This window comes from Cyanistes caeruleus, chromosome 9 (genome assembly GCF_971803275.1).
Source record: "Cyanistes caeruleus chromosome 9, bCyaCae1.hap1.1, whole genome shotgun sequence".
Taxonomy (NCBI): Eukaryota; Metazoa; Chordata; class Aves; order Passeriformes; family Paridae; genus Cyanistes; species Cyanistes caeruleus.
Window position 1 is genome coordinate 20,026,686 of NC_141709.1, and position 24,485 is coordinate 20,051,170.

General features: G+C 37.4%; 1 protein-coding gene across 6 annotated transcripts; it reads right to left on the minus strand.

Moving 5' to 3' along the window:
* Nucleotides 1-1,517: 1,517 nt before the first annotated feature.
* On the minus strand, nucleotides 1,518-24,485 carry SH3GLB1 (SH3 domain containing GRB2 like, endophilin B1). Of its 6 annotated transcripts, XM_086841546.1 has the most exons (12): nucleotides 24,230-24,354; nucleotides 23,624-23,687; nucleotides 21,261-21,402; nucleotides 18,582-18,710; nucleotides 16,759-16,892; nucleotides 16,279-16,371; nucleotides 14,144-14,230; nucleotides 12,743-12,766; nucleotides 8,737-8,826; nucleotides 8,171-8,271; nucleotides 2,965-3,196; nucleotides 1,518-1,990 (listed from the first exon to the last, which is right to left on the minus strand). In XM_086841546.1, exons 3-12 carry the CDS (start codon nucleotides 21,295-21,297, stop codon nucleotides 1,883-1,885), a joined length of 1,035 nt encoding a protein of 344 aa, XP_086697672.1. In that variant the 5' UTR covers nucleotides 21,298-21,402; nucleotides 23,624-23,687; nucleotides 24,230-24,354; the 3' UTR covers nucleotides 1,518-1,882. The 6 variants fall into 6 exon arrangements, with proteins under 6 accessions (XP_086697672.1, XP_086697668.1, XP_086697667.1 ...); XM_086841542.1 differs by lacking the exon at nucleotides 23,624-23,687 and having other exon boundaries at nucleotides 14,192-14,230; nucleotides 24,230-24,444; XM_086841541.1 differs by lacking the exon at nucleotides 23,624-23,687 and having other exon boundaries at nucleotides 24,230-24,444.

Consider the following 24,485-nt stretch of genomic DNA (forward strand, 5'->3'; position numbering starts at 1 on the left):
TTAAAAATGCTGCTCTGTAATGTTTTATTGCACTTAAATATGAAGTAAATAGTCCAGTATAGCAAAGAGTCATTCTTAAAAACTATCCTGAATATTCTACAAATTAAGTCAAATGAACAATATTGACTGGAATTTAAACACATTTCATAGCAATTCACAGTAGAAAGGACTGCAGAAGATCATCACTGTGGTCAAATGGTTCAGTCTTTTTGCTTCTAAACTTGGGTTTTATCTTCCTATTACTTTCATTCAATGGATCATGAATGATTAATGGTTATTTCTACTTCATCAGTAACTATTATTATTGCTCTCTCTAATATTTTCATTTAATAGACAAAATAAACTTAATATTTTCTTGACAGATACCTCAGGAAGGTTGCAATTGAACCAATGCAATATATTTGTTTTAATTTAACTTCTGCACTCTAAAAATGGAAGAGTCTATTTTTGGAAGTGAAATTCAAAACAAAAACCATCACTTTTTAATTAAACAGATATGACACCTTAATTAATATAGTTTTATCCATCCCACCAAAGTAATTTCTGTTGCTAAATGTTTCATCACTACATGCTTGCAATGGCAATGTTAAAAATTTCTTAAGGAAAGGTCTGTAACTTTCTTAAGGAAAGTTACTGATCAGAAGCAGTTAGCAAAGCATTGGTACCAGTGTTCCCTGAGAGCTAGAGTGGACTTCTGGTAATGTTGTATCATGTGCAAGGAGAATAATTTCCTTCTCCAGGGACAGAGTTTCCTTCTATAAGTCCAACCCAATTAACTAAATATACTGAAACTAAGAGAAAAAAAAGAAAAGAAGATTCCCCTCAACTACACTTTTAAAATCTTTCTACAGCCTTAAAAATCTGCTGCTTATAAAACACTAAAGGTGCAGTGTTTAGGAAAATGTTATTTTATTTACAAATAATACTACCTTCGATAAAGCTATCTTTAGAATCAAAATATTTTTTCCTTCCTGCATTAAAAGGAGATTCTCTTGCACAGCGAAATGCCTAAAACTAATTGAATCCAATTAGAACATGACAAACTGTTGCATAAGAATTTGGGATTCAGAATTTCATTACAACCTATAATCTGAACAATTGTATGCTCATCTATACAACTACTTAAATGTAGGGAGACAGTGCATATTTGGTTAGCAAAATGCAGTGCTTAATTTAACATAAAGGCTGATTTGCAGTTGAAAGAATTTTTATAATTACTAATCAAGCTGAATTAGACTCTTTTCTGGAAAGCAATTAAAGGAAAAAATGCAAGGCAAGGTTAAAAACAAGTCAGAATGCATGTCCCTACTTTGTGTCAATCCACCTAGGTGCAGCTTAAAATCTCAGCATACTAGGAACTTGCCTAAGTTTTCAGAGGTGACTAAATGCACAAGACACTCAGCAGAAGCCACGTGTGCCTCAGCACATCTGAGCTCCACACATGATGGGAACAGAACCACGTGGTTTATGTTTCATGTTTGGTTTTGGTTATTCAAATAATATGCATTACACATGCATCAGTTCACAATAAGTTTATTTTATGTGAAGAAAAGCTTTGCCATTAATGAAAAATTTCAGTAGAAAACAGTACCTCCTGCTTTCAATCTAGATTACTCAAAAGTAGAAGCTTGTATTAGTGAAAACTTCAGTAGAAACAAATCCGTAGGAAACGTTCTTGGCACATGAAGTAAAAGCTTTAAACACATTAAGTTTGAATAGAGTATTGACCGTGCAACCATGCTGGCAGAAAAGCCAGTTTTTAATGGCTGGTATTTGTCCCTCAAGACAATAACATGGAAGACACATAAACCTGCTTACGTAACGTTAATTGTATATAAATATGGTGTTGCCATAATTGACAGTCTCTATTTAGGCCAACCATTTAGTTCAGCAGTTCTAAATAAGTAATAGGCACTTTGCCTTTCTGATTTCCCCTTTCACCCATCAGCCAGTCTGAATCCATGCCAGGGATACTGTACACTGTTATCACCTACAAAAAGAGAAACACGTTATTATAAACTTTGTTTGCAAGGAAGAGAGTTACATTCTATCGTGTGATTCCCAGTGTCTTGGAATTGAGATTAAGCAGGTTAAACAGAGCATTTCATATGACCATCCATGGAACATAATCTAATGCTCATAAAAATTACTTCACTGGTCCATGGAAAAGAATAGACACAGTATCATATTTTGAACTCCCTTTTTTCTGTTGAAATTCTATTAATTACTGGGTTTTTTTCTATTATGTTTTATCTTTAAATCTTGTGTATCCACCCTCAGCCTTAACAGGCAACCTAAAAGAAACTTCTGTGGAGTGCATGATAGAAAGACAGATGGTGTTGATCTGCTACATCTCCACAAAAAATCTAAGCCCACAGTTTCTATCTAAGTCACTATCTAGATAAGAAAAAAGTCAAATAAAAATACTGAAGTAATGCACATTTAAAAACCAAAAAATCCTAATTTTTTTTAATTTCTTCTTCAGCATCATTACCAGGTGGAACTCTGTTCCAGCACTGTGCTACATCATCTATCTCCATCTACTTTGTACACTCTCTGACTTATGACTACAACTGAACTGGAACAGGAATAAACACAGCACAACCTTCACCATCAAAGCAAGAAGTAGTTGTATTTTCATATTCTTCCCAAATTGCAATATTCAGTATTTGAAAGATTAATGACATTGATAACAGTGCTAAAGGTGTGGCAAAAAAAAGACTGCAGAACTGCATCTTGACTGTCTAGCAAATGCTCTCACAAGCTAAGATGGTGTCATAGATACTGACTCTCACTCCAGGATATTAGGATGTACAGGTAGAGGACAATGCTTCAAGGGTACTATTGAAATTTAATTTTAAAAAATCAGCTACACAGACTTTTTGATATAGCACATCTTAACTGACTACTCACAAGCATTCCCATTTTATTTTCAAATGATCAAGGTACATAGAAAACTCTTACCTCATCTGCAAGTAGAGATAATTCACTGCTGTTTGCAGCATCATAATCATAGAGAACTCTTGCTTTTCTGCTGCCACTTGATGACCTCAGTTCACTGAGGCCTGAAGCAACAATTGAATTGCTTACTGAAGGCAATGAAGCAGAGGCTGAGGCCAAGACTGCGGGAGTAGAAACACTCTGCACAGGAGTTGTGGAAGACTGATTGTTGTTAGAGAGGAAAGTAGATGGAAAGCTGTGAGAGAAAAAAAAAATACTTCTGAGTGAATCTGTTTTGCACAGGACATTACATATGCCATTACATGGCATACGTGCTCCCATGCCTAAATTAGCATTCTTATTTTTATCAGCAATAAACACCAGCAGATAGCAGTATGAGAACAGCACTGAGAGTTGTATAACACAAATAAAGATACTTGTTCCTGATAAGTAGCATAAATCAAATCAACATAATTTTAAAGAAATACTGCCACCTTAAAAAAGCCTGGGCATTTGTCTCTTAAAAAAAGGCAAAACCAAGAAAGCCCTGTTGGTCAAACTTAATTCAGACTGTACTTTGATAAACATTTCTTTTGACAGCTCTGCCAGGAAAAGTAGCCTCCACCTCCTCCTGCTCATTCCTCAATTATGTGGTTACACAAAAGATTGTGCTGACGAACCAGATCAGGGAAATATAATACAACTTAAAACCACAGCCTCTCTCTGAAAGCAAGAAAAACCACACAACTATTTTTGTAATCTAAATCAGTTCATTGATTCAGCTACCTTCATGCTGTGAAACAAAATGTATTTTTTACACTAAAAATGAATATATCAACCTAAGCTCCTCATTTCTAGGTCAGGCTGCTACTTTCTCAGTGCCAGCTGTAGTGCTTGCCAGACCCTCCCATGAAGTCAATTAAACTCATTAACCTGACTGAAAAACAGGGGGAAAAAAAGTGTATAATCTCCTACTTAGCTAATGAGCTCAGTCACAAAAAACTGTTATGAGTGACAGAGCAGATAGAAGGGAAAGCACAGAATAGCATGACCGAAAAATGGAAGGAGCAAAAAGGAGAGCAAAACAACAAGACATTTTGGGGCAGTGGAGTAGGAAGAATGGACCAGCAATGACGAACTCTGAGAATGCCTCATGGCACTCTGCCCTACATGCTGGGATGCAGTTCTGTGGCAGGCTAAACTCATTTATTTAGTAGCTGATATAACTATTTCTTGTCCCTCTGCTGCCTTACTTGGTCCTAACATCCATCTGGATACTACTTTAAGAGTAGGTCAACAGAGGTTTCAAAAAGTGGCAGAGCTGATGCAGTAAGAAAGGGCCAGCATCTAGGAGGTAGACTAAGTCATGATGACCTGGAACTGTAGTTGCATTTCCTTCCATTCTTTTGACCAGTGAATTCCCACATGTAACTTCCCTCATCAGTCCTTCTACATGGATACCTTTTCATGAACATCTGGGATACAAGCATATTACCTCCCCCTCCTTTTGTTTGCCCACTCTTTTAACATAAGGAAGATCTATCCATACCACACATATAAACCCACCAGAAAATAACCTCATCTCATCCCTTCCCACCTCTGCTCCCCAGTCACATTCTTTCTGAAGGTGCAGTTCAGTGGCAACTCTACCCACATAAATCCAGATCAGTATATTCCCATCACCATGTCTGCAGCATTACTAGTGCTCATATGATCGTATGAGGAGTCGTTTTAGGGAGCTGATGCAGGTAAAAACTAAACCTATCAATGCAGCAACTAACTTTTTTGTTCATGTGACAATAAATAGTGGAACTAATGCAGCCCATATCTGTAACAGCTGCAGCAGCCCTGCACAGGTTCCCGGCTCACACTATACTTAAACTGGTAAATGCTCAGTACCACCAAACAGGGTGGACCCACTCCTGTACCCCTTTTTTGTGCACAAAAGCTCATACTCTATAATTTGAGTCAGATCTAGAAATCTGCTGCTTTTGATTCAACAATCTGAACTAACAAAAAAATCAGGAAGATGCTAACTTTCCACAGTTAACATGTTTAAACATGTTCACCTTGCAGTCACAATTGTATGTCACTGAAAGGAAAGAGCAGCAGTGTAATGTGAAGGACAGCACTAGCCCCTTGACAGAACAAATTGCATGTAAAAATTGGGAAGACTTTCAGGAAATTGTTCTGAATTTAGGTAGCAGCTTACTACTCTGCAAAGGAGGAAGTCCCACTTCCTTCTCTTAGCATACCTTGACTCCACTTGATCATAAAGAGCTGGTTCAACTTACCAAGAACAGACTGCAACTCCACCATTTTTTTTTCTATTTGTTAGATTAGTTTTTTAAACTAGTTCATCATGTTGCCTGAACAAATCAAACAAACAGAATAAAGAGCCAAAACCAGACCCCAGGTTTCTGTAGGTATAGCTCAGCTGTGCTTCATGATGTATTTATTACTTGATTAGTTGGCATTCAACCAGAGGGATTTAATTTTAAATGACAATCAGCTGTTTCTCAATATTGCTAAATGACTGTTTAATATACTGCTAAACCTGTTCTCAGTTAACACAGTAATTACCTGCAAGTCATTCTGTGCAGTTCAAAGGGTCACTGGTTTGTATAGTCAGTGGAACAGAAAGCCAAAACTTTATAACCACTCTGTCAATCAGTGGGACATTAAGTCTCATTCCTTTTGCAAAGCCATATGTAAGGCATTTTACTGGAAGGCTTTAGCTATACAGAGGTTGTCTGGTTCAGGGTTTTTTTTATTCTGAATGCTTGAGCAACAGGAGTTTCACAGCTTGCAGAGTAAGATATTAGTAAGAGATAATCTGAAAAAAAAATTATGCCACAGCTTACATTTGTCTGTCAGGGAAGCTGAGAAACTTCAGAGCAAAAGCAGTTACCAGTTATCAGGAAGAAAAAAAAGCAGCCAGAGCACCAGAATATTTGAAACCAATTTGTTTAGTTCATTCTGAGGGACTGAAAGTAAGAATAAAGGGAGATTTGATTTAAAGAATCAATCTAGCCTCACAGGAGGGGAAGCTGTACAGAGATAAGCAGCTGGTGCTGCCTTGAAGAGAAACATCCATAAAAACATGTCTATTTATATAAAGAGAACTGAGTACAAGTTTTCCCCACACCTTCTTTACAGCTGCCTCTGGAGGGTATATCAGGAAGAACAGTGCTCAGCTTAGGAACAGGGAAGGGGTTTATGCCCTAGATTCTGACCCAGGTAAAACATAATATGCATCTCCTCAGAGAAGCAGGTTTCTGTTTCAAGTAACAAACTGATGTCACTTAGAGGCTGAACGCCTCTGGTCCATCAACAACGTCAAAACAAAACTGAGTCCTTCACAGTTCTTGGCTCTTACATGAGAATATTGCGCAATACCGTTCTCAGATGTGTGAAAAGCTGTGTAACTCAGCACTATGTGTTAACCAACACAGCGCTGGCAGACACAACCCAAATCTAGCTGAGCTCCCCAAGTTGTTTCTTTGGTCTGCATGTGCCCACATTACCTCGGGCACAGAACACAAACCCTACTCATCTGCTTATTTAACTCAAGTGCTACACACCACATCCCTATAAATGGAGACACTTCCAAAGCAAGGAGCACAACCTGAGACCCTGTCCCCCTCTGTTATACTTCAGTGGGATTTCCTTGCACAAGGAAGGAAAGACACACCCAAGATTTAATACCACAACTATTTTAATCCATGTTGGCAGAGAAACTTCATTTCACTGTTAGAGGCATTTAGAATTTTGCAGTTTCCATGCTTTTGGTCTTGTACCAATCATAGTAATTTTATTAAAAATACTAATCAGATCACAGCCACATAAAGAAACATCTTTCTGTTTTCCTAAAGGCACTATTTTCTTCAAATCCACTTGTTTTTATACCTAGTAGGAATTTACACAAATTTTAAACGAAAACAGCAGTTCTGGGACAAGCTATACATCCTAAAGCAGAATTTAAAAAGGAACATGTTCTTCCTTAGAATAAGGGATAAATAATGTTTAAGGCCTTCTGTTATATTAAAAATATCCTCCCAAAATAGTTGTGTAAATATATTTCACTTAATTTCTAATTTAAAAGTTGCTTTCTCTTAGTACCGTAAATATTTGTTTTCAAGCTTTCAATTCCACAACTTGTATTTATTTGTATACATTTGTAGATATTTTATAGTTGAATATCTGGAATGTATTAAATTGGGATGTAACTTTAAAGACGTAGCTTTTTTTTAGACTGAGGTTTTAAATACTTTAAACTACAGTTTAGTAAAGTCTTTAAACCACACGTTTAAACAAACTGAGGAAATCAAATGCCACAGGAAGTTGCAAGTCAGGAAAAGGATAAGACTCAAGAACACTTTTGTTTTTACTTCCTCGTCAGGGAAAACATAAACAGAGATACCTCAGAGACAGTTACCTACAACAGGCACTACAGTAAACTTCTAAGCACAGACAATTCCTCAGTGCGTGCACTCATGTAAATAACATGATCTGTGTAACACTAAGAAAGGGTGACTTCTGAAGAATTAGAATAGAGAAACTTTATGAAGTGTAAGTATGTACATCTCGCTGCATTTCCACCAATCACACATAAAGGATTAAGAGCACAAACTAACGGCAGTTTCTTCTCTTACTTTAAAAATGCTAAACCCATGAAACAGAAAAACAGGACAAACTTGTTCATTCTACTGTGTGTGCTCTGGATAATAGACAGGATGAAGTAGATTTCTCCCTATATGATATCTATGCTGGCAACTCAGTTAAGAGTGGAGAACAGGGTTTCATCAGAAAATCAGATAATGATCTGTAGTGAATTAAGAAGCAACATAATTTATAGGAAGTATAAAAACTTTTCCCACATTGCATAGTAGTTCAGTAGCATGAAGCATAAGACAACTAAATGATTATAAATAAATCTCTAGAAATTCCTTTTTGTCACATTGATGTTACCAAGAGCTCACATTTCTCAATTACACAATATATAAAATCTCAGTAAAAACAACTCTCAAAAAGCATTAGTGTTGTGTGTAGGCTTAGGGTAGTAGTTGCACTGGGTAATTACATATTAATTACCTGAGAACAGATACATTTCCTTTCAGTCCAGCATGCCTGTGTGTCCACCACTGTTATATCAGTGTAAGTTTTTATACTATTCATAAGCATTTATTAAAAACTGAGCTTTTTCTTGCAGTTTATGCAGTATTACTACCTTCCAAGTTGTTTCTGGAGATCCAGCATATATTGGTAACACTGTGCATAATAGGTCATCTGAGCTTCGACAAAGTCATTCAGGCAGCGGAGATGATGTGCCTGTAATACAGCAAAGAATTCAAGAGTTTAGTCTGTAAGTTAATCTTTCTGCACTAGAAAGAGTAGGCACCTTGTCAGGTGCTAATGCCAATACTGGCACTTAGGGATAAACACCAGATAGGCAGAGGACCTGGATTTACCAGGTAAACAGGATAAAATGTCACAGAAATTCACATACTTGAGTAAACATTTTTGTGGTTTCAACACTCAAATGATCTGCTGAATGGGAAGCTGGGTATAAAGAATGAAAATAAAAGCTTCTACGTTCTGCAGGTTAATGGGAAAGCAAAGTTAAATTCAGTGAATATTAAATTAGAATTTTTTAAAAAAACAGCCCTTGTAGTTTGATGCTTTAATGCACGGAAGTGAAACTCATAGACCAGAGTTCCCAAATAGTTTACTGCAGCTATTTTCAGAAGGTGCCCTGATATTGACTTTCCCCCTCAACACCTTTTGGGTACTCACATGTGTGCTGCTGATTCCTTCCAGCAGCAGTCTGGTAATCTCTGCTTGACGGTCAAATTCACTCTGAGTAATTCGCACTTCCTGTTCAGACTAGAAATAAGAATGCAGGTCAGGTACTGGTACAGTGCTCTGTGCTACACCTGCCCACTGCAACAGTCCCACTTGATGCACAACTCCTCATACAAATGCACGAATCACAAGCTTAGGTATTTGAAATGGGATTTTTCTTTGCAGATATTCACCAGGCAAAGGCAGTAATTGCATTCTGGGTTCAGAAATGTTGAGGCCCTGTGTACACAGCAAGCAGCTTTATTATCAGACACCCACTACATGTGCAAAAGAAAGGCATTTCTTTGCCAGCAGCATTACCCCACCTCTCCCAATAAGAAACAAAGTGCTCACTGGCACAACCACATCTGCACCAGGCAGATTGGCAGTTTGGTGAGCATACCCAGTGGCAGCCAAGAATAATGTAATTTTTTTCTATACATCAACTTAATAGGTCTCTGATGAAATAATTCAGGGTAAATCTCATATTACTTTTGCCAGGAAACTGCACAGCAAACAGCTGTACATAAATCTTTGATGTGAAATTTTACCAGGATGTCTCATAATTTAAGGCCTTATACTGGCCACCAAACTACAACAAGTATTTCTAGAGCTTGTAATCAAGAAGTCTTTGAAAATTAATAAATCTGAACTATAGAAAATGTTCAAACACTTGGTGTTACAATTAAAGTAAAATTTCTTTAAAATGATGTCATACAAATTTCGTATTTCAATAACTCAAATCTATTCCCTGTTACATATAGTTCTCAAAAATTGTTAACTAAGTTATCAGTGTTACACTAGTTTTAAAATACTTCAATCTAGCACAGCCAAAATTACAGTACTTTGGAGGGGGGGGAATAAAAAAGGACACTAAACACATATAAAGAGAATATGTGCTCTAAGATTCATTGTTCCAAGACAGAATGTCCTCAGCCTAGAATCTGGATTACTTTGCCTCAATGCTTATACTCATTTAGTGCCTTGTTTCTAAAAACAAACCCAAGGGCAAAAATCTACATTAAGTCCAAGATGCAGCAATTACTATTCTCAACAAAGGAGGAAATATATTTTCAGGAAAATTAATGAGGTGATACCAGTAAAACACTGGTTTCAAAAGCAATTTATGTGTTCGCAAATATTCTGTTCTTGCATGCAGCTAATGTTAATCAGTATGAAAAGTCACATGGAACCTCAGAAAAGAGCACAGAAGAATGATAGTCACCTAAGAAATGTTTTTCCATCTGAAGTTGCTGCAGCTGGAAGGGCTTACACTGTAATTAAACAGGGAAGAAGTACCTAAAGAAAACTGTGCTTCTTACTCAAAACTGAGATAAAGTGTTTGTATCAAGTTCCAAACTAATCAAGTCTTCAAAGTTTGTTGAGGAAAGAATCTTTGCTTGGAATTTTCTGATTAAATTTAAATTACTATCACTGAAATCCATCTGTCAGTCTTGGAGAGAAAACATAAGAACAAACAGACAAGAAAGCTAATCTGATAGCCAAGAGGGGAAGAAAAGCAACATCGTAATTTTCTTTTAAAAACCCATCAAAGCAATAAGTAAATCATTTATCTGGAGAGAAATAGTTTTGTCTCTTGCTTCTGTGAAGTCAGCAGTTGCTAATGTGTTTCTGTCTCCCTGTCAGGTAAGTAAACAGAAGAGAATAGGAACTTATAAGAAAGGGACATAGCCATCAGAATAATTACATTTGTTTCAACAATGTTCTAGCAAAACAACTACTTTCTGTAAGAAAAGGAAAATAAGGTAATGTGGTAACACATATTAACTTACCCAGTACACAGTGCCTTAAAATATATTTACAAAAGCCCAATGTACTGGTTTTATAGAGATTTACATGAACTGAATTATGTGATGTCTTGAATCAGTTTTGCCCATCCCTATTTTCAGTACTGCTAGGTGAACAGTAGCAGGACAACATATCTACTCTGCACCTGGGGGTAAAGGTGAAAACCTGCTGACTTTGGCAAGTCTGCTGACTTTGGCTTGATCACCTTTGTTTCTGAACAGTGAAGAGATCAAGAAGACAAGATTAGATTTCTCAGCTGCAGTTGTATTGTGTTTTAGGACCATTAAAAGGCCTCACTAGGTACGTCTCATGAAGATTCCTCAAAATGGTACTTGCTCTGAAACTACCGAATATGACCCCAAGTTTTGAATCTGAGTATTCATATGTAAATAATCTCCCCAGATTTCACACAGGAGTACAGTACCTCTTAGAAATACTGTGCAATCCTCCAGTGAAGGGACAACACGCATACAAGCACATGAAATCAAATCACCTCCCTAATGTTTTACTACACACGCTTTTAGTAAAACACTGGTAGTGGATATATAGCTGTGCTTAGTATTTAATATTCCTTCTGAAATGCAGCGTTAGAGGAAGCAAAAGTTTGTCATTGCCACCATGAACATATTTTATTCTAACTCAAAAAAAAACCCCACTGTAATTGAGCCAGAGATGACAGGATGGTCTGTAATCTTAGCTGGGAAGCTTATATTTAAATTGAAAACATTTATGAATTTCCTTCTCCAACTCTCAAACTCAGAAGGACACATTAGAAATGTGTCACATGCCTTTAGAAATGTGAATGGATTACTGCTCCATTGGTTGTACATAATGTTGTCGTTTCTTCTCAATAGTCTCTGCTATTTATATACTAAATAAAAAAGGGGACTTTGAATTACATAATTTATTACAAGAGCTAAAGTTTTTTGTCTTCTTTATGCTACAGTTAAGCACTTTGTAGTACTTCTTCTTTCCAAGACACAATCTGTTAAATTTCACTATCCTTAAAATTGCTTCTCCTTGTGTCTGAAATGTCAATAGCTTCAAGATGAGTCTTCATTATAGCAGTATTCTTTCCCTGCCATTTTTTTCTTCAATATAGGACCAGCAGACAGGTTTCCTACTTCAAAATGTTACTTTACTTAATTAAATAAATAATTCTCAAACTTTGGGATCAAAGTTGACTTCATCTTCCTTTCACTTTAAATGCCTGCCTCCTTCCCTCTGAACTCACAGTCATCCTCACCTGTGTGCACCATAACTCACAGAAAGTTGGAAGAGCAACTCCCACAACTCCAAAGATCTCACTTGAAGCTGCATATCCCAGCTTCTCCCTACACCTCCCACACCTGCCTAGCTAGTTGCCCATTAAAAACCATACTCCAAAGTCCCTGCTCTCCTTCTATTGACATAATTTTAATTATCCCTCCTTTACAGAAATCCACTAAGAAATCCCTCCCTCCCTGTCAGCAACCCCCTCACAGCCTGTTGCCAATACTGGTTTGTCAGAGCCAGTGAGCCTGACAAACAGCCCTTCTCAAGGCACCGCAGCAGCTGCTGCCTAACATTCCATTAGGTCCTCTGAGTTTGTCCCTGGGCAAGGGATGGCATGACAGAGAAGGCTGCAACACCCATCCCAAGCCTGATGTTAAGCTTACAAACCAGCTCTCAGGGCAGATGCAGTTTTCAGATGTGCCTACCCCCTAACTTAAGCTGCTGAAGGTCTAGTGACACTGGGGAGAAAGGCAAGGTGCTCCATGTTCTGGGCAAAACTTGAAGATCCGTGTTTTCAGGAAAGTTTAGATTACTAGACCCAAATGTTTCTGAAAATTTTCAAATAAGCTCATTCTTAACAGGATACCATACCAGTAAATTTTGAGAGAAGTCCTGTAGATGTCTATTGTTTCTTGTCCCATGAGAATCATATGGTACTGGTATTAAGTGACAGCCAGAAACAGCTTACTATAAACAAGCCCCAGGCATTGCTTTGCTGCTGAAATCTGAAAGGCCCTGGAGGGGCCCAGTGCATTCTGATGTAATGCATCAGGCTGCCAGCATCAGCCTGAAATCAACAACGTGTAATATCCTTTATTACACTAGACCAGCACAAGTTACAATTTCAGAATTTCACAATTTTTAAATTACTTACTTTTGTCACTTCCTCAGCCCATATCTAGTCAGCATTAAGAGTGGGGGAGGAAAAAATAAAAACATACAAACTTAGACATTGGTGGTACTCTATTACAGTATGTAATCACACTTTGGCTTTTAAGTACTTTCCTATCCTCAGAAATTCACAGGGATTTGAGTGCTACAAGTCAGTTGCCCAAAGCCCTTGATGTACAATGAATCTATTATGAATATGGATAGCATTACATCTACGAAACAAGTTAGATACTGAAGAGAGTGTGACTGGTAGAATTCATATATTACAATAATCTACTTAAAACAAGCTATTACAACGCAAGACATAACTACTTAAAAAAACAATATGAATCAGGCAAACTAAATTACCTTAGGAGGAATTTAAGTTACCTAAATGTGTTATAATAATGGAAAACTATTCTCGTTTTTACATTGAAACAGATGAATGCTTTCTCTTGCTAATTTCGTTACTAGTTTTCTATTTCACAAGCACTTTGACTGAAAGCTAAATTTAATTAAAAATGGTACAGAGGTATTTCAAATTGAGTATTAGAGTAGTAGCAAGCAGCACAGCAAAATCACAGAACAGCAAGGGATTTAGTCTAGAAGTTAATTACTTCAGCTTGCTCTTTCAATTCCCTCTTGCAATGTGGTTCTTTTTTAACCTTCATCTTCTGCCATTGTAAGATGACACAACCAGGAGTAGGAAGAAATGTGTATAAAGGTTGCAGGAGCAAACTGTAACAAACAAATTTGCTCCTTTTTTATCTGATCACAGCTGAGAAATTTGGAAAACTAAATTGAGATGAGACCCAATATGCTGTGCAGATCCAAACCCCAATCAGAACAGGCTGGACAGCAGAGTCAACACTGCACAAAACTAATTAATCCCTTTTTCAGGTGCTTTCACAACTATGGTGCTAGAATCAGCTGCAATAGGGAGTCCTTGCAACAAGTTTAGGATATATTGTACTCTAAGTTAATGGCTAAACTTCTGTGACATTATTCAGCAGCAGTTCTTACACATTGCTTGAAGGGAAAAATTTCTACATACTCCTGGCTGTTTCACGTAATTCACTTGTACACATACTAAAAAGATAGAAAAACGAAATCATTCCTTTCCTCCAAAAGCTAAAAATAATTTCAGAAGTGAAAAAATAACTCATTTGTATCCTAAGTTTACATTCCTAAAAATCACAGAAATTAGAATATAATACTGTATATTTCAAATTATCAGAAATAATGTGATTAAAATAACATCCAATGCTGTACTGACATAAGTGTATTTAGTGCATTACACCAATCCATTTTAAAATGGAAAACATCTGAAACAAGACCAAAATTAGCTGGATAGCAAGAGGAAACATTTGACAGGAAAATGAATGAACACAGGAGGCCAACAAACCTTTAGCCATTTTACATGCAGCAAGTTGAGCATGTAAGAGACATTTACCATAATGTTATTCTCTTCAGGCTGAGAGGTGTTTAGTTGCTTAAGTGTACAGATAAAAAACAAAAGCAAGTTACAACACTGTGAATATAGCAGGTAAATAGATTATCAGCACAAAGCACTGCAAGTTTAAGCTAACCAAGACTGTGAAGTGAATACAGATAAACAAAACAGTTTAGATTTGGATTTTAAACACTGAACTAAGCTGTTTCAGTTGTACAGTAAGCATGGAACAAGTAATTTTCAAACTTTTTTTCCCAGTTATAAAAATATGTAATCACATGTAGATAAAATTTAGCACTTTGACCTGTCACAGAAAATGGTAAAGCATAAAAATTTGCATCATAGCTCAATGCAGTTCACTAACCTAACAGTCCAGCCCTGTTTGTTAGGTTTCTTCCTCTATAAATAAGAGAGCCAGCAGAATATGACCTATTTGCATCACACCTACATCCAGGTTAGTTCTCACTTCTATGTTGCAGAGGATGAGGAACTGCAATTTTGTTATTTCTGCAGCCATTCTACAATCTGATACTTCTTAAACATGCACATTGTTGTCAAAACATAATTAAACTTAAAGTATAGGCAAAATAGTGAAAAGGTTTAGAGTTTCATGCTCTTCCAGCACTAAGTTACTTGTGCATAAAACAGCATACTTGCTGTATGAATACTTAGGATCAAGCAGTAGCAGCAATTGGCACCAAGCTCTGAACGACTGCACTGGTGATGGAATTAAAACTTCAGGTTTTTATATATATATATATAGACACACACACACAGTTTTAATACTAGGCTCAAGGGGAACAACTCCTTATGGTCTTTTCACTGCTTTATAAAGTAAGGTACATGCCTGCCACACCACAAAGGAAGCTAATAATAAAAACCCTTTTATTTTTTAAAACTTAACTCTGAATAAAGTCAAGGAAAGGAATAGTTTACTATCCAATGCTCCTCTATCCATTGCTTCTAAACTGTAGTACTGGCTGATCAAAACCCTTCTCTGTTCTCCACTGTTAGTCTTACAAATTAAGAAAGCTTGACAAATAGAGAAGGGACTTGTTTTGCATAGAATTTATGTAAGGAAAAATGCATGCATAGACTTAAATGTACAGATGGTTTAAATACAGAGGGACAGTGTGCATGACATGGACTGACACACAAAAGCAGAACTGTCAGGTAGAGATTATGTTAGTTTTCAGATGGATCATGATCCCAAAGATACAACCCACTTCAAAGCTCAAGATGATGTCTCTAAGACCTTTGAGGACAAATGCCCATTTGGAAAAGCCAGCAAAATTTGACAGTCCTTCTCCTGCCTCTCCTGTATGTACACTGTCCCTGTGTATTTAAATTGTCTGGATTTCTTTATTTGCATGACCCTTACTGCATTAATCCCTTTAGGAAAAATCACTTCTCAGTCCATCATTATTAGCTGCCAAACCTTTAGGAATGCAGTCAAAAAGATAGCTATGAAAATACTGTAAATCTATCCTGATGAAACTACATACTACAAACAGTCCATTCCTTCCTTGAGAGCATTTTAAGAGTTTAGGAAGCAGTAATCTTTTTTTCCTACTTAATCTCCTTGAATAAGCATTTTTTGAGGGAGTCATAATGGTTGTCATGTAAGTTGAAGAGTCTCACCTCTGGTGGTGTAAAATAGCAAGCAATACATAAAGAGAAACCACAAATCTTTTTGAAGTAGAAAAATTAAGTATAGATAGGTTCATCAGTTGAAAGCAATCATACACATACTTCAACATTTGTAGGAATTCAAGTATTTGTATTTACACTCATACTGGGAAGTTATATCAATTATTTTTTGACAGTATAGGCTCATTACGATAAAACAAGAAGAGGATAAGTAAGCTCAGCTTGATGGAATATTTAAAAGTAGAAGACTAACACCTTGACCAGTAATTCACTTCTGTTTCCTTGTGTTCCACTAACGCACTTCTTACAAAAGTATCTAGAAAAACAACCAGGGTAAGAAGCTAGGACTGGAAACATAACCAAGCAGTCAAGTTGATAAATATGAATCAATTAGTCTGATAATTATGGACCAACTGAAAAAAAAAACCTCTACTTACTGCAGCCCGAGCTTCTGCAACTTTTGCCTTCTTCAGTCTGGTTTTTGCAGCATCCAGATCCAGTCTTTTATTTTGTAACAGTTTACGTTCTTTCTGAAAGTGAGTTGGGTTAGTTTGTGAGAATGGGTAAACACACTCAAAAGCAAAAGACTGTCTACTTGGAAATGCTTTTAATGAAGTAACACGTAAAAAAAAGTTCTTCAGTTGAAGAGAGACAGAACTAGATCCTACTTATTCTCACACAGTTTATACTCAGTATGCATACTTCCCATAGAACTATAGGTACCAAACAAATGTTTTCATCATTATTTTGCTTTTACCTCAGCAAAAAACCAGAAAACACTCCAAATGCACAAATTTTACTTGAATTTTTCTGTTACCTTGAGGAAAGTAATAATACACCATTATCTACTACTACATTTTCAAGACTGACAGCTACAGTTGGTGTGAAATTCTGAAAAAATGTACAATTCAGCTTACAGTAATAGTTTTGTAGTCTCCTTCAATAAAGTTCCTTAGGGGAGTGAGAAAGTTTATAGCAGAAGTTTGAATTAGTTCTCTGTCTGCTGCCCCAATTCGCTTTTGTGTTTCTCCACATTTAATGAGTGCATTTCCTGCAAAGGAAAAAATATGTTAATCATATTGTTCAGGCAGGGGGTTAACAAAACAGATTGCTACAGTCAGGGAAGTTTAGGCCAGCAGTTTGAAAAACAATCCAGTGCCATGAAAAAGGCCTCCAAAAGAAAGAAAATAATGTGCAAAAAACTCAAACCCTCCCCAAAAAAGCCCACTCCAAACCCAAAACTAAACATCAAAAAACCTCAACATAAAAACAAACAAAAATCCCACACCAAAATCAATTACCACACAAACAACAAGCAAAACCACTTTTATTACAAACAATCACAGGTCAAGGCAAGATTTCAATGAGACCACATTCTAAAAATGGAGCTAATTATGGCAACTCCATAGAGAGCATCTATTTCAGAACTGGATATCATACCTACTTATTTTAATCCAACAACTTCCTCTCCTAGACAACATTCTTAAGACAGGAGTAGCTGGTAGCAAGGAAAAAGCTAATTAAGATATGGAAAAATAATGTGCTTCTCCTCAGCCCCACCTATTCAAACTTCTAAATATGCATTTATCCACAAATTGAGCAATATTTTGAAATTTAGTTGCAAGTTAAGTATTGAAACTGAAATTAGTGTATAAAAGGGAATTTCAATAGCCTGACACTGCTTGGTTAGAAAGGACATAGTGTTCAGAGAATAAGACTTCATGACACCACCTGAAACCCTAACAGTGTATCTATATGCTAACATTTTATCTTATTTGCCTGAATTCAAAAAATTCTGCAACTTAAGGGACAGTGTGCCTCTAAGAACAACTCTGTTAGATGTTAAAAAGCAAGACTTGAGGCTGATGATCAGAAGAAAGGCCACAGATACATAAAATCATGTGGAAGTAAGAGGAACAAAGCTTGCCATTATTGATTTTGGCATAAGAATTCCATAAAACATTTACTTTTATTTAATTGGATTTTCCCTTTTTGAAAAGGAACATCAGATATAAAAGATATAAGGAAATTATTCTTCACAGAAAAAAAGTTTTCCCTCCCACAGTAATTTTGAAGAAAGAATTGAAGAGAGTAAAGACTTTGCATACCATAATATATACAGACACCTGCATTTTTCAGTTGTTTAAATTAAATTAACAGCTGAATTTGTATCAACATCTTTAAGAGTTGAGGAGAACACTAGAATTAGACTTTTAAATTAACAGCAGTGTAAAAATATTAGAGGTAATACCCCCAGCCATCCTGTCATAGGCATATAAATTTACTAGAGAAAGAAGAAAATTTAGATTTTGTTCCACACTACTCCTTATCAAAATATTATATATTAAGAAAAGCAGGAATACTGTACAGTTAGAGAGGTTTCTTACTACAGAAGTCAATTTCAGGTAACATTTCCACTCCAAACAACTAATAAAAATCAATAAATACTGTCAAATGTGCAGATGTGTTCCTTTAACAAGGAAACTAAACTCCAAAAGTAGTTGTTCTGGTAAGATAACTATCCATCCATGAAGATGGATATCATTCCAACTGCAAGTTCTGTTTCTAGATTTGGACAAAAACATCATCACTCATCTCCTGAAGCTCAGTTATACATACAGCAAGTCAACTTAAACTGATACAAATGTCATTAAACTGCTTTATCTAGAGGAAGACAAGAAATATAATTTTATATTGTTAAAAAAACCCCTTTATCTATGTTTTTTTTTTTACTTCTTACCATAGGCAGTTCCTGGGCCAAATTCATTCCCAGCATCAATCATATACTGGCCTAGTAATTCTGGATTATTCATGCGACTTGGTGCTTTGCGGTCCAGCTTCTCATAGACAAACTCTTCTATTCTGGCATCTAAAAATGTTTATTTGAAATAATTACTGTCATTCAAATCACAAGTTAGAAAGAGAAACAAACAAACAAGAAAAAGGAACACAAAAATAGAATTTCAAAATCCAGCTATTAAACTAAACATTAAATGAACAATGCTGAGCTGGAGATCCTGTTCTTAAAAACTGACCATGTTCCATGTTAGCCATGATATGTTCAAGTGTTTCCTAGAGCCACCTGAGAAAGTGAAAATTTATACTTTTCTCTTCTCCATTAGCACAGTTATACAGCTTTTCAGAATTTTGATCAGAAGTCTTCACAGTAAGACCAATAACAGAATACTTCTTAAAAAGCCAAACTGTCTTCTGTTCCCCCTCCAGAAACAAGATCAAAACTGTTCACTACAATTAGCAGTTGGAATTAAGTTCAACAACTACTCTAAGCTCCCTATGAAGATATTCTGAAAGTTTGATAGCCTCAGAAATTATTTCATCTTTCCCATGCCCCATGCTCCCTTGAAACACTCTGAAAAAAAAACATTAAAAGGTATTAGAAATGTTTCATTTCGTGTTCCTGTATTTTCTTAGTCTAAGCAACAAAATTTTCAGGAAAACTTGTCAAGCTTACATGATACCCATCTATCATAATACTAAACCACAGGGAGCTTCTTAGGTGGAAAGGCCTCACACACCTAAACAGGGACTCCGTAATTCAAAAAGCAAACTCATCAGATATAATACCCCATTTCTCTGACCAATTGCTTTCATTTCCCACCTAGCTGGCTTTATTTATACAGCCAGGATGAACTAATTTCAGCCCATAATAGTACAGACCACCACAAAAAAGTTTTCCATTGAACAAACCTGCCACTTTAATACTACTTGTTAATTAGACAACTTTCAACAGCGGAGTAAATAACTACTCTCTCATGGAGGTTACAAAAATTAATCTAAGATAGACAATTATGGGTACCAGTGCACTCCCTTGGCAAAAAGGGTGAACCAAAAATAATTAAAAGTGATTTGTTTTCTTTACTCAAGACATAATATTTATTTTTTACTAAATCACAAAAGAACTGGAAAAAAATCTAAACTATTAGACTATTACATGGGTCTGATCTATAGGTACAATTATAAATGGGACTGAAAGTGATTTTTCCTCCCCCAGACAGGGTCACTCCGCTAACAATCACTAAAAGCAGCTCCCTGCAGCATGTGAGCCTTCTCCCAAACAGGCCAACAAACAGCTGAAGTTACATTCACAAAGATCACTGCTCAGTGCTGAGTATTTTTAGCTGTCAGAAAATGGACTGGTGAGCAGAACTGAGATACTACCATATATCATCCTTCTACTGAAACTTCTCTTTACACTTCCACTAGCCTCTAGTCAGTGCTTCAATACTCAAAGCCTACAGGTTTCTGAAGAAGTCCAAGACATATTATAAATACTGAATTGAACAAAAATGACAACTATTTCCTCTGGCTAAACAAAAGTAGAAATTCGAGCTAGAATATTCTGCAAGTTCTACTGCATCCTTCCCACATGATTAGTTGTTTTATTTTTTTTAAATACTGTTTTTATGGAACTAAAAGATGTAACACACTTCCAAAGTAATACTTCAAACATCTCTGTAATAAACAATTTATCTACTTGGCATTAGAGAAGTATTAGCAGTTATGATTTACCTTTACTAATAAATCCTAGCTCAGTATGTCACTACAAGGAGAATATTTATGTTTTCAGTGCAGAGGTGGTTGCAGATTTGTAAAATTATCATTTGAGCAAACCTAAAGGAGGTTTAGATTTTTTCAGTGAAGTAGCTCACCCATGGACTAGACACCTGGTCTTGACTTAAAATCTAGATCTATATATTAAACAAATTCCTATAGCTCCAAACTCTGGTACAACAGTAGGATGAGTCTGACACTGATCTCCTCAACATCACTACTCATAGCAGTAATTTCAGAAACAAAAAAAATAGCACACCACAAAACTTCATTTTTTCTGCCAGTTTTTTTTTCCTATTACTGTTACAGTAAGAAACTCAACAATGATGAAATCATATTTGACAGTTTTTTCTATTGCTTAAGTAGGGTGCTAATTCTTTAGTAATGGAATTGTTAAAGACAGGTATTTTAGTTCATCTTGCCTGCTTCAAGCTGATTTGTATTGTGAAATAATGAAATAGTAATGAAGTTTCTTGAGCCACTACCCCATGAAGAACTTCAGAGTTCTTACAGCTATCCAAGATATCTGGAATTAGAATGGGAAATTCAATTAAACAGTAAACAATTCAAAAACCCAATCAATCTGAGACTAAGCAGAGTATGGAACCAATACAGCAGTTTAAAAAGCTCTGTATAAAGTTTTCCCCATTTGAAAGGTTCAGGAAGTACCAGCAATTGGCAGTGTCTCCAATTCTTACCAGATCTTCAAAATGTGCTTTGCAAAACTGCAGCCTTCAAATTTTAAAACTGCCGTATTTAGTCGTTACTTATGCAATAACTATTGCAGTAAATATTTACATATTTATTGCATATCTATTAATTCAAAAGTTGAAAACAAAGACCTTACTTGGATTTGGCTGCAATAAGACTTCTGTTTGCTTCATTATTTTTTCTGTCCACAATTTAGTGCATTCTGCTTTGCTGAGAAGGTTCTCCAGATGAGCATCCAGTTCAGTCTTCTCTGCCTGACCAAGCTTTTCTTCTGTGAACTGCAAGTTAGGTTAAAAATATTCAGTTCATAGAAATAATTTTCCAGAACAAATTTAAAACCGTCACTTATATCAGTCTGAAGATGATGTTTTAAAATATATAAACATTACCCAGTCATCAGTAAAAATCTAAGGACAAATTTGAAAGCTATTAAGTTTATCAACACATCCATACTGTCAGGTAAAAAAAGGAGCACGAGGATGTTAATCAAACAAGGATGCTAAAGGTAATTTATAACATTATGAAGAAATCCTCTGCTAAACTTGGTATTGAGAATTCTCACGTGAAGTGTTTTGTCCAATTTTCCACATTGTGCTTTAAAACATTAACCAAAATGAAAATCCAGAGGTAATAAAAGAAAAGTAAAAGTGTACTTCAATCTTGTATATTTTGCAATTGTTTGCCAACCACCCTCGTGTAAAACATGAAGACAAAACAGATTCCCATGACAGCTACCTTGAATATAAAAAAATATCCTGTCCAAAGGAAACAGGACAAAAATAGGGAGTTTAAACTTCAGTAAGAAGATTTAAATTATAATTAGACATTAAAGGAAGCTTCTAAAGACAAGGATTAAAAGCTAAAACAAACTCTCTTGGGAAGTTGTGAATTATATATTTTTGGGGGTGGGGAGTGTTTTGCTTTTTAGAATAGGACAAACCAGTGATTGATAAACTCTTTAAATATCTTGTTATGCCTTACAGAAACACTAAGATGACCTCTGCTGTTCTCATCCAAGCTGTGATTTCAGTGACTATGAAGTACAATATAACTTCAGTTAGCTAAAGAAACCCATCAGACAATTCATTTCACTTGATACAAAATTCATGCCAAGTCTTACTAATCCACAGGCAGTTTGTTTTTCAATCTGAAACAGGGAAAAGCTACACATTTCACATCAGGGAACCAAGCAAAGCCGGAAGTGAGGGTATTGCCTGTCTCTCTTCAGAGCATTAATTCCTCACAACAATGATGATCTCATCCCTCGACAGCCCCACCTTTCAAAGTCAGGCATTCTCAGGAGAATCTGGCTTATAATTAAGTCACTAAAAATTTACCAATTAGGAACTTCACAGGACTGGAAGCACTCAGACTGTCCAATTTCATTCTTAACAAGGTCTTTGGTGACCAGTAAGAAACAGAATACAACAGAAGTAAATTGCATTGTCCATGTTTATTTTCATTTTTGTCAGATGTAGATTAACCAATTTGGATAGCGTGCACATCTTGATAAGTGCTTCTGGCATTTGCAATTCTACATAAAAGCAAACTGCAATCATGAGAAAGTTCAGCTGGTGTATAGGGAAGAAGGGAATTTATTCATGGATGTACTACCACTACGACTGTTTAAAAGGCTTTTAAAACTATGCCAGGTGCTCTCAAAAACTTTGTACAGATTCTTTACAATACAGTAAAAATAGTTCTTTTTTTAAAAAAATTACATTTAATTATAAAAATATATAATTTTAAATTACAGAAAAGAGTGTTTGTATATAAAATCATTAACATTTCCTATTAAAATTTCCATAAATTCTCTCAGCAGTGTGAAGATGGCTTAGTGAAGACCATAATGTTAGATTTCACATATTCACTTAAATGAAATCACAAGGTCCCATCACAAGGGTGAAACTGCATCTCCTTTTCTTCCCTTGTCCAACAAGAAAAGAGAAAGGAGAAAGTGGAGGCTGGAAAGGAAGAGTCAGTCTGGAAAGCAGGTAGACCTGGAAGAAGAGAGGAGTGGTGGGGGAAACAGGGAAATACCTCCATCACAAAGAGAAGCCACAATGACTGCTTTAAGTTAACTTAAATTTGAACAACAATATATTTTCGACGAGTTTGCATTTTCAGAGCTCTGCTGTGCTGCTGATCATTGGTTCTGCTTGAATACTGAGATTTAAGGCAATACATCAGACTGATCAGACCAGATAACAACGCTAACCATGTTCCAAACCTGACTGTGACCCAGCAAGAACTCGTAAGAAACTGAAGCGGGTTACCATACGCTGCTTGGATGCTCATCTTCATACAGGAAATCTGTTCAGGTTTGATTATATTAGGAAAGGGGATTACGGCTCAAGACAAGCGCTAAAGAACAAAAGACAGTTATAGTGCCCTTACTGCGAAGAAAGGGGAAGACCAAATGGAAACAATGGGCTATCAAACAAGCTTAGAAACGATACTATAGGTAAAACAAACCAAACAGTCTAAGCAGACACATACCGGATTTTCAAGTGCCACATCAGAGCTCGACTTTTCTGGATCAGGCAGCGATATGAATACGTTTCTAGCAGACAGTAAAACCCAGGTGCTTATTTCAGGAGAGACACACCTTTGTCCTTTGCATGCACAAAGTCCGGCCGTATCTCCCGGCAGCTGATGCGCACCTCGTGCCCCCACAGTGCTGACGCCTTCTCCCCTCTCTGCCCATCTGACCTTGGGCTGTCTCACCCCCGCCAGCCCCCCGAGGCTGCTGCTGTGCAGCCAGCCTGACGAACCGCGAGCCTGCCCAGCCCGCGGCCGAAGGGGCCGGCTGAAGGAGACTCCTCGCAGCAGCTCATCGCAGCCCGGCCCGGCCAACGCTTCGGCCTCGCCCCCGCCGGCACAGCCGGGCCCGGGGCTCCCTCCGAGCCAGGAGCCCGTGGCGGGCCCGGCCCCTCCCGGCCCCCGGGGCGGAGCCGAGCGCCCCGGCCAGCGCCCCGCACCAGGCCCAGCGGCGGCCCGGCGGAGCCACCCGCGGCCTCGATCCCGCCTGGGGCGTCCCTGCCCGGGGCCGCCCCGGCAGAACCCCGTCCCGGAGAGGCCCTGGCAGGGGCGGATGGTCCGTACCTGCACGGCGCGGCTCAGGAAGGTGCCCGCGTCAGCCGCCAGCTTCTTCATATTGAAATCCATGATGTTCATCTTGGGCGGGGGCGCTGACTCAGCCCGGACACCCGCGGCGGCGGCGGCCGCTCCGGCCCGTCCCTGTGGGAGCCGCCGGGGGCGTTGCCCGGCCCGGCCCAAACGCAGCTGATTGGCGGAGCCGCGGCGTCAGCCCAGAGCCCGGATCGGCCGGGTGAGCGGCGCGGCCGGCCCGCTCCGCCCC

Bases quoted from the DNA above. Each gene is read 5' to 3' on its own strand.
- SH3GLB1 (XM_086841541.1), bottom strand. From the start codon at position 24,301: ATGAACATCATGGATTTCAATATGAAGAAGCTGGCGGCTGACGCGGGC. The intron at 21,403-24,229 runs GTACGGACCATC...CCTAACTTGCAG, and splicing joins TCCTGAGCCGCGCCGTGCAG to TTCACAGAAGAAAAGCTTGG. The intron at 1,991-2,964 runs GTAAGAGTTTTC...CTCTTTTTGTAG, and splicing joins TATCTCTACTTGCAGATGAG to GTGATAACAGTGTACAGTAT.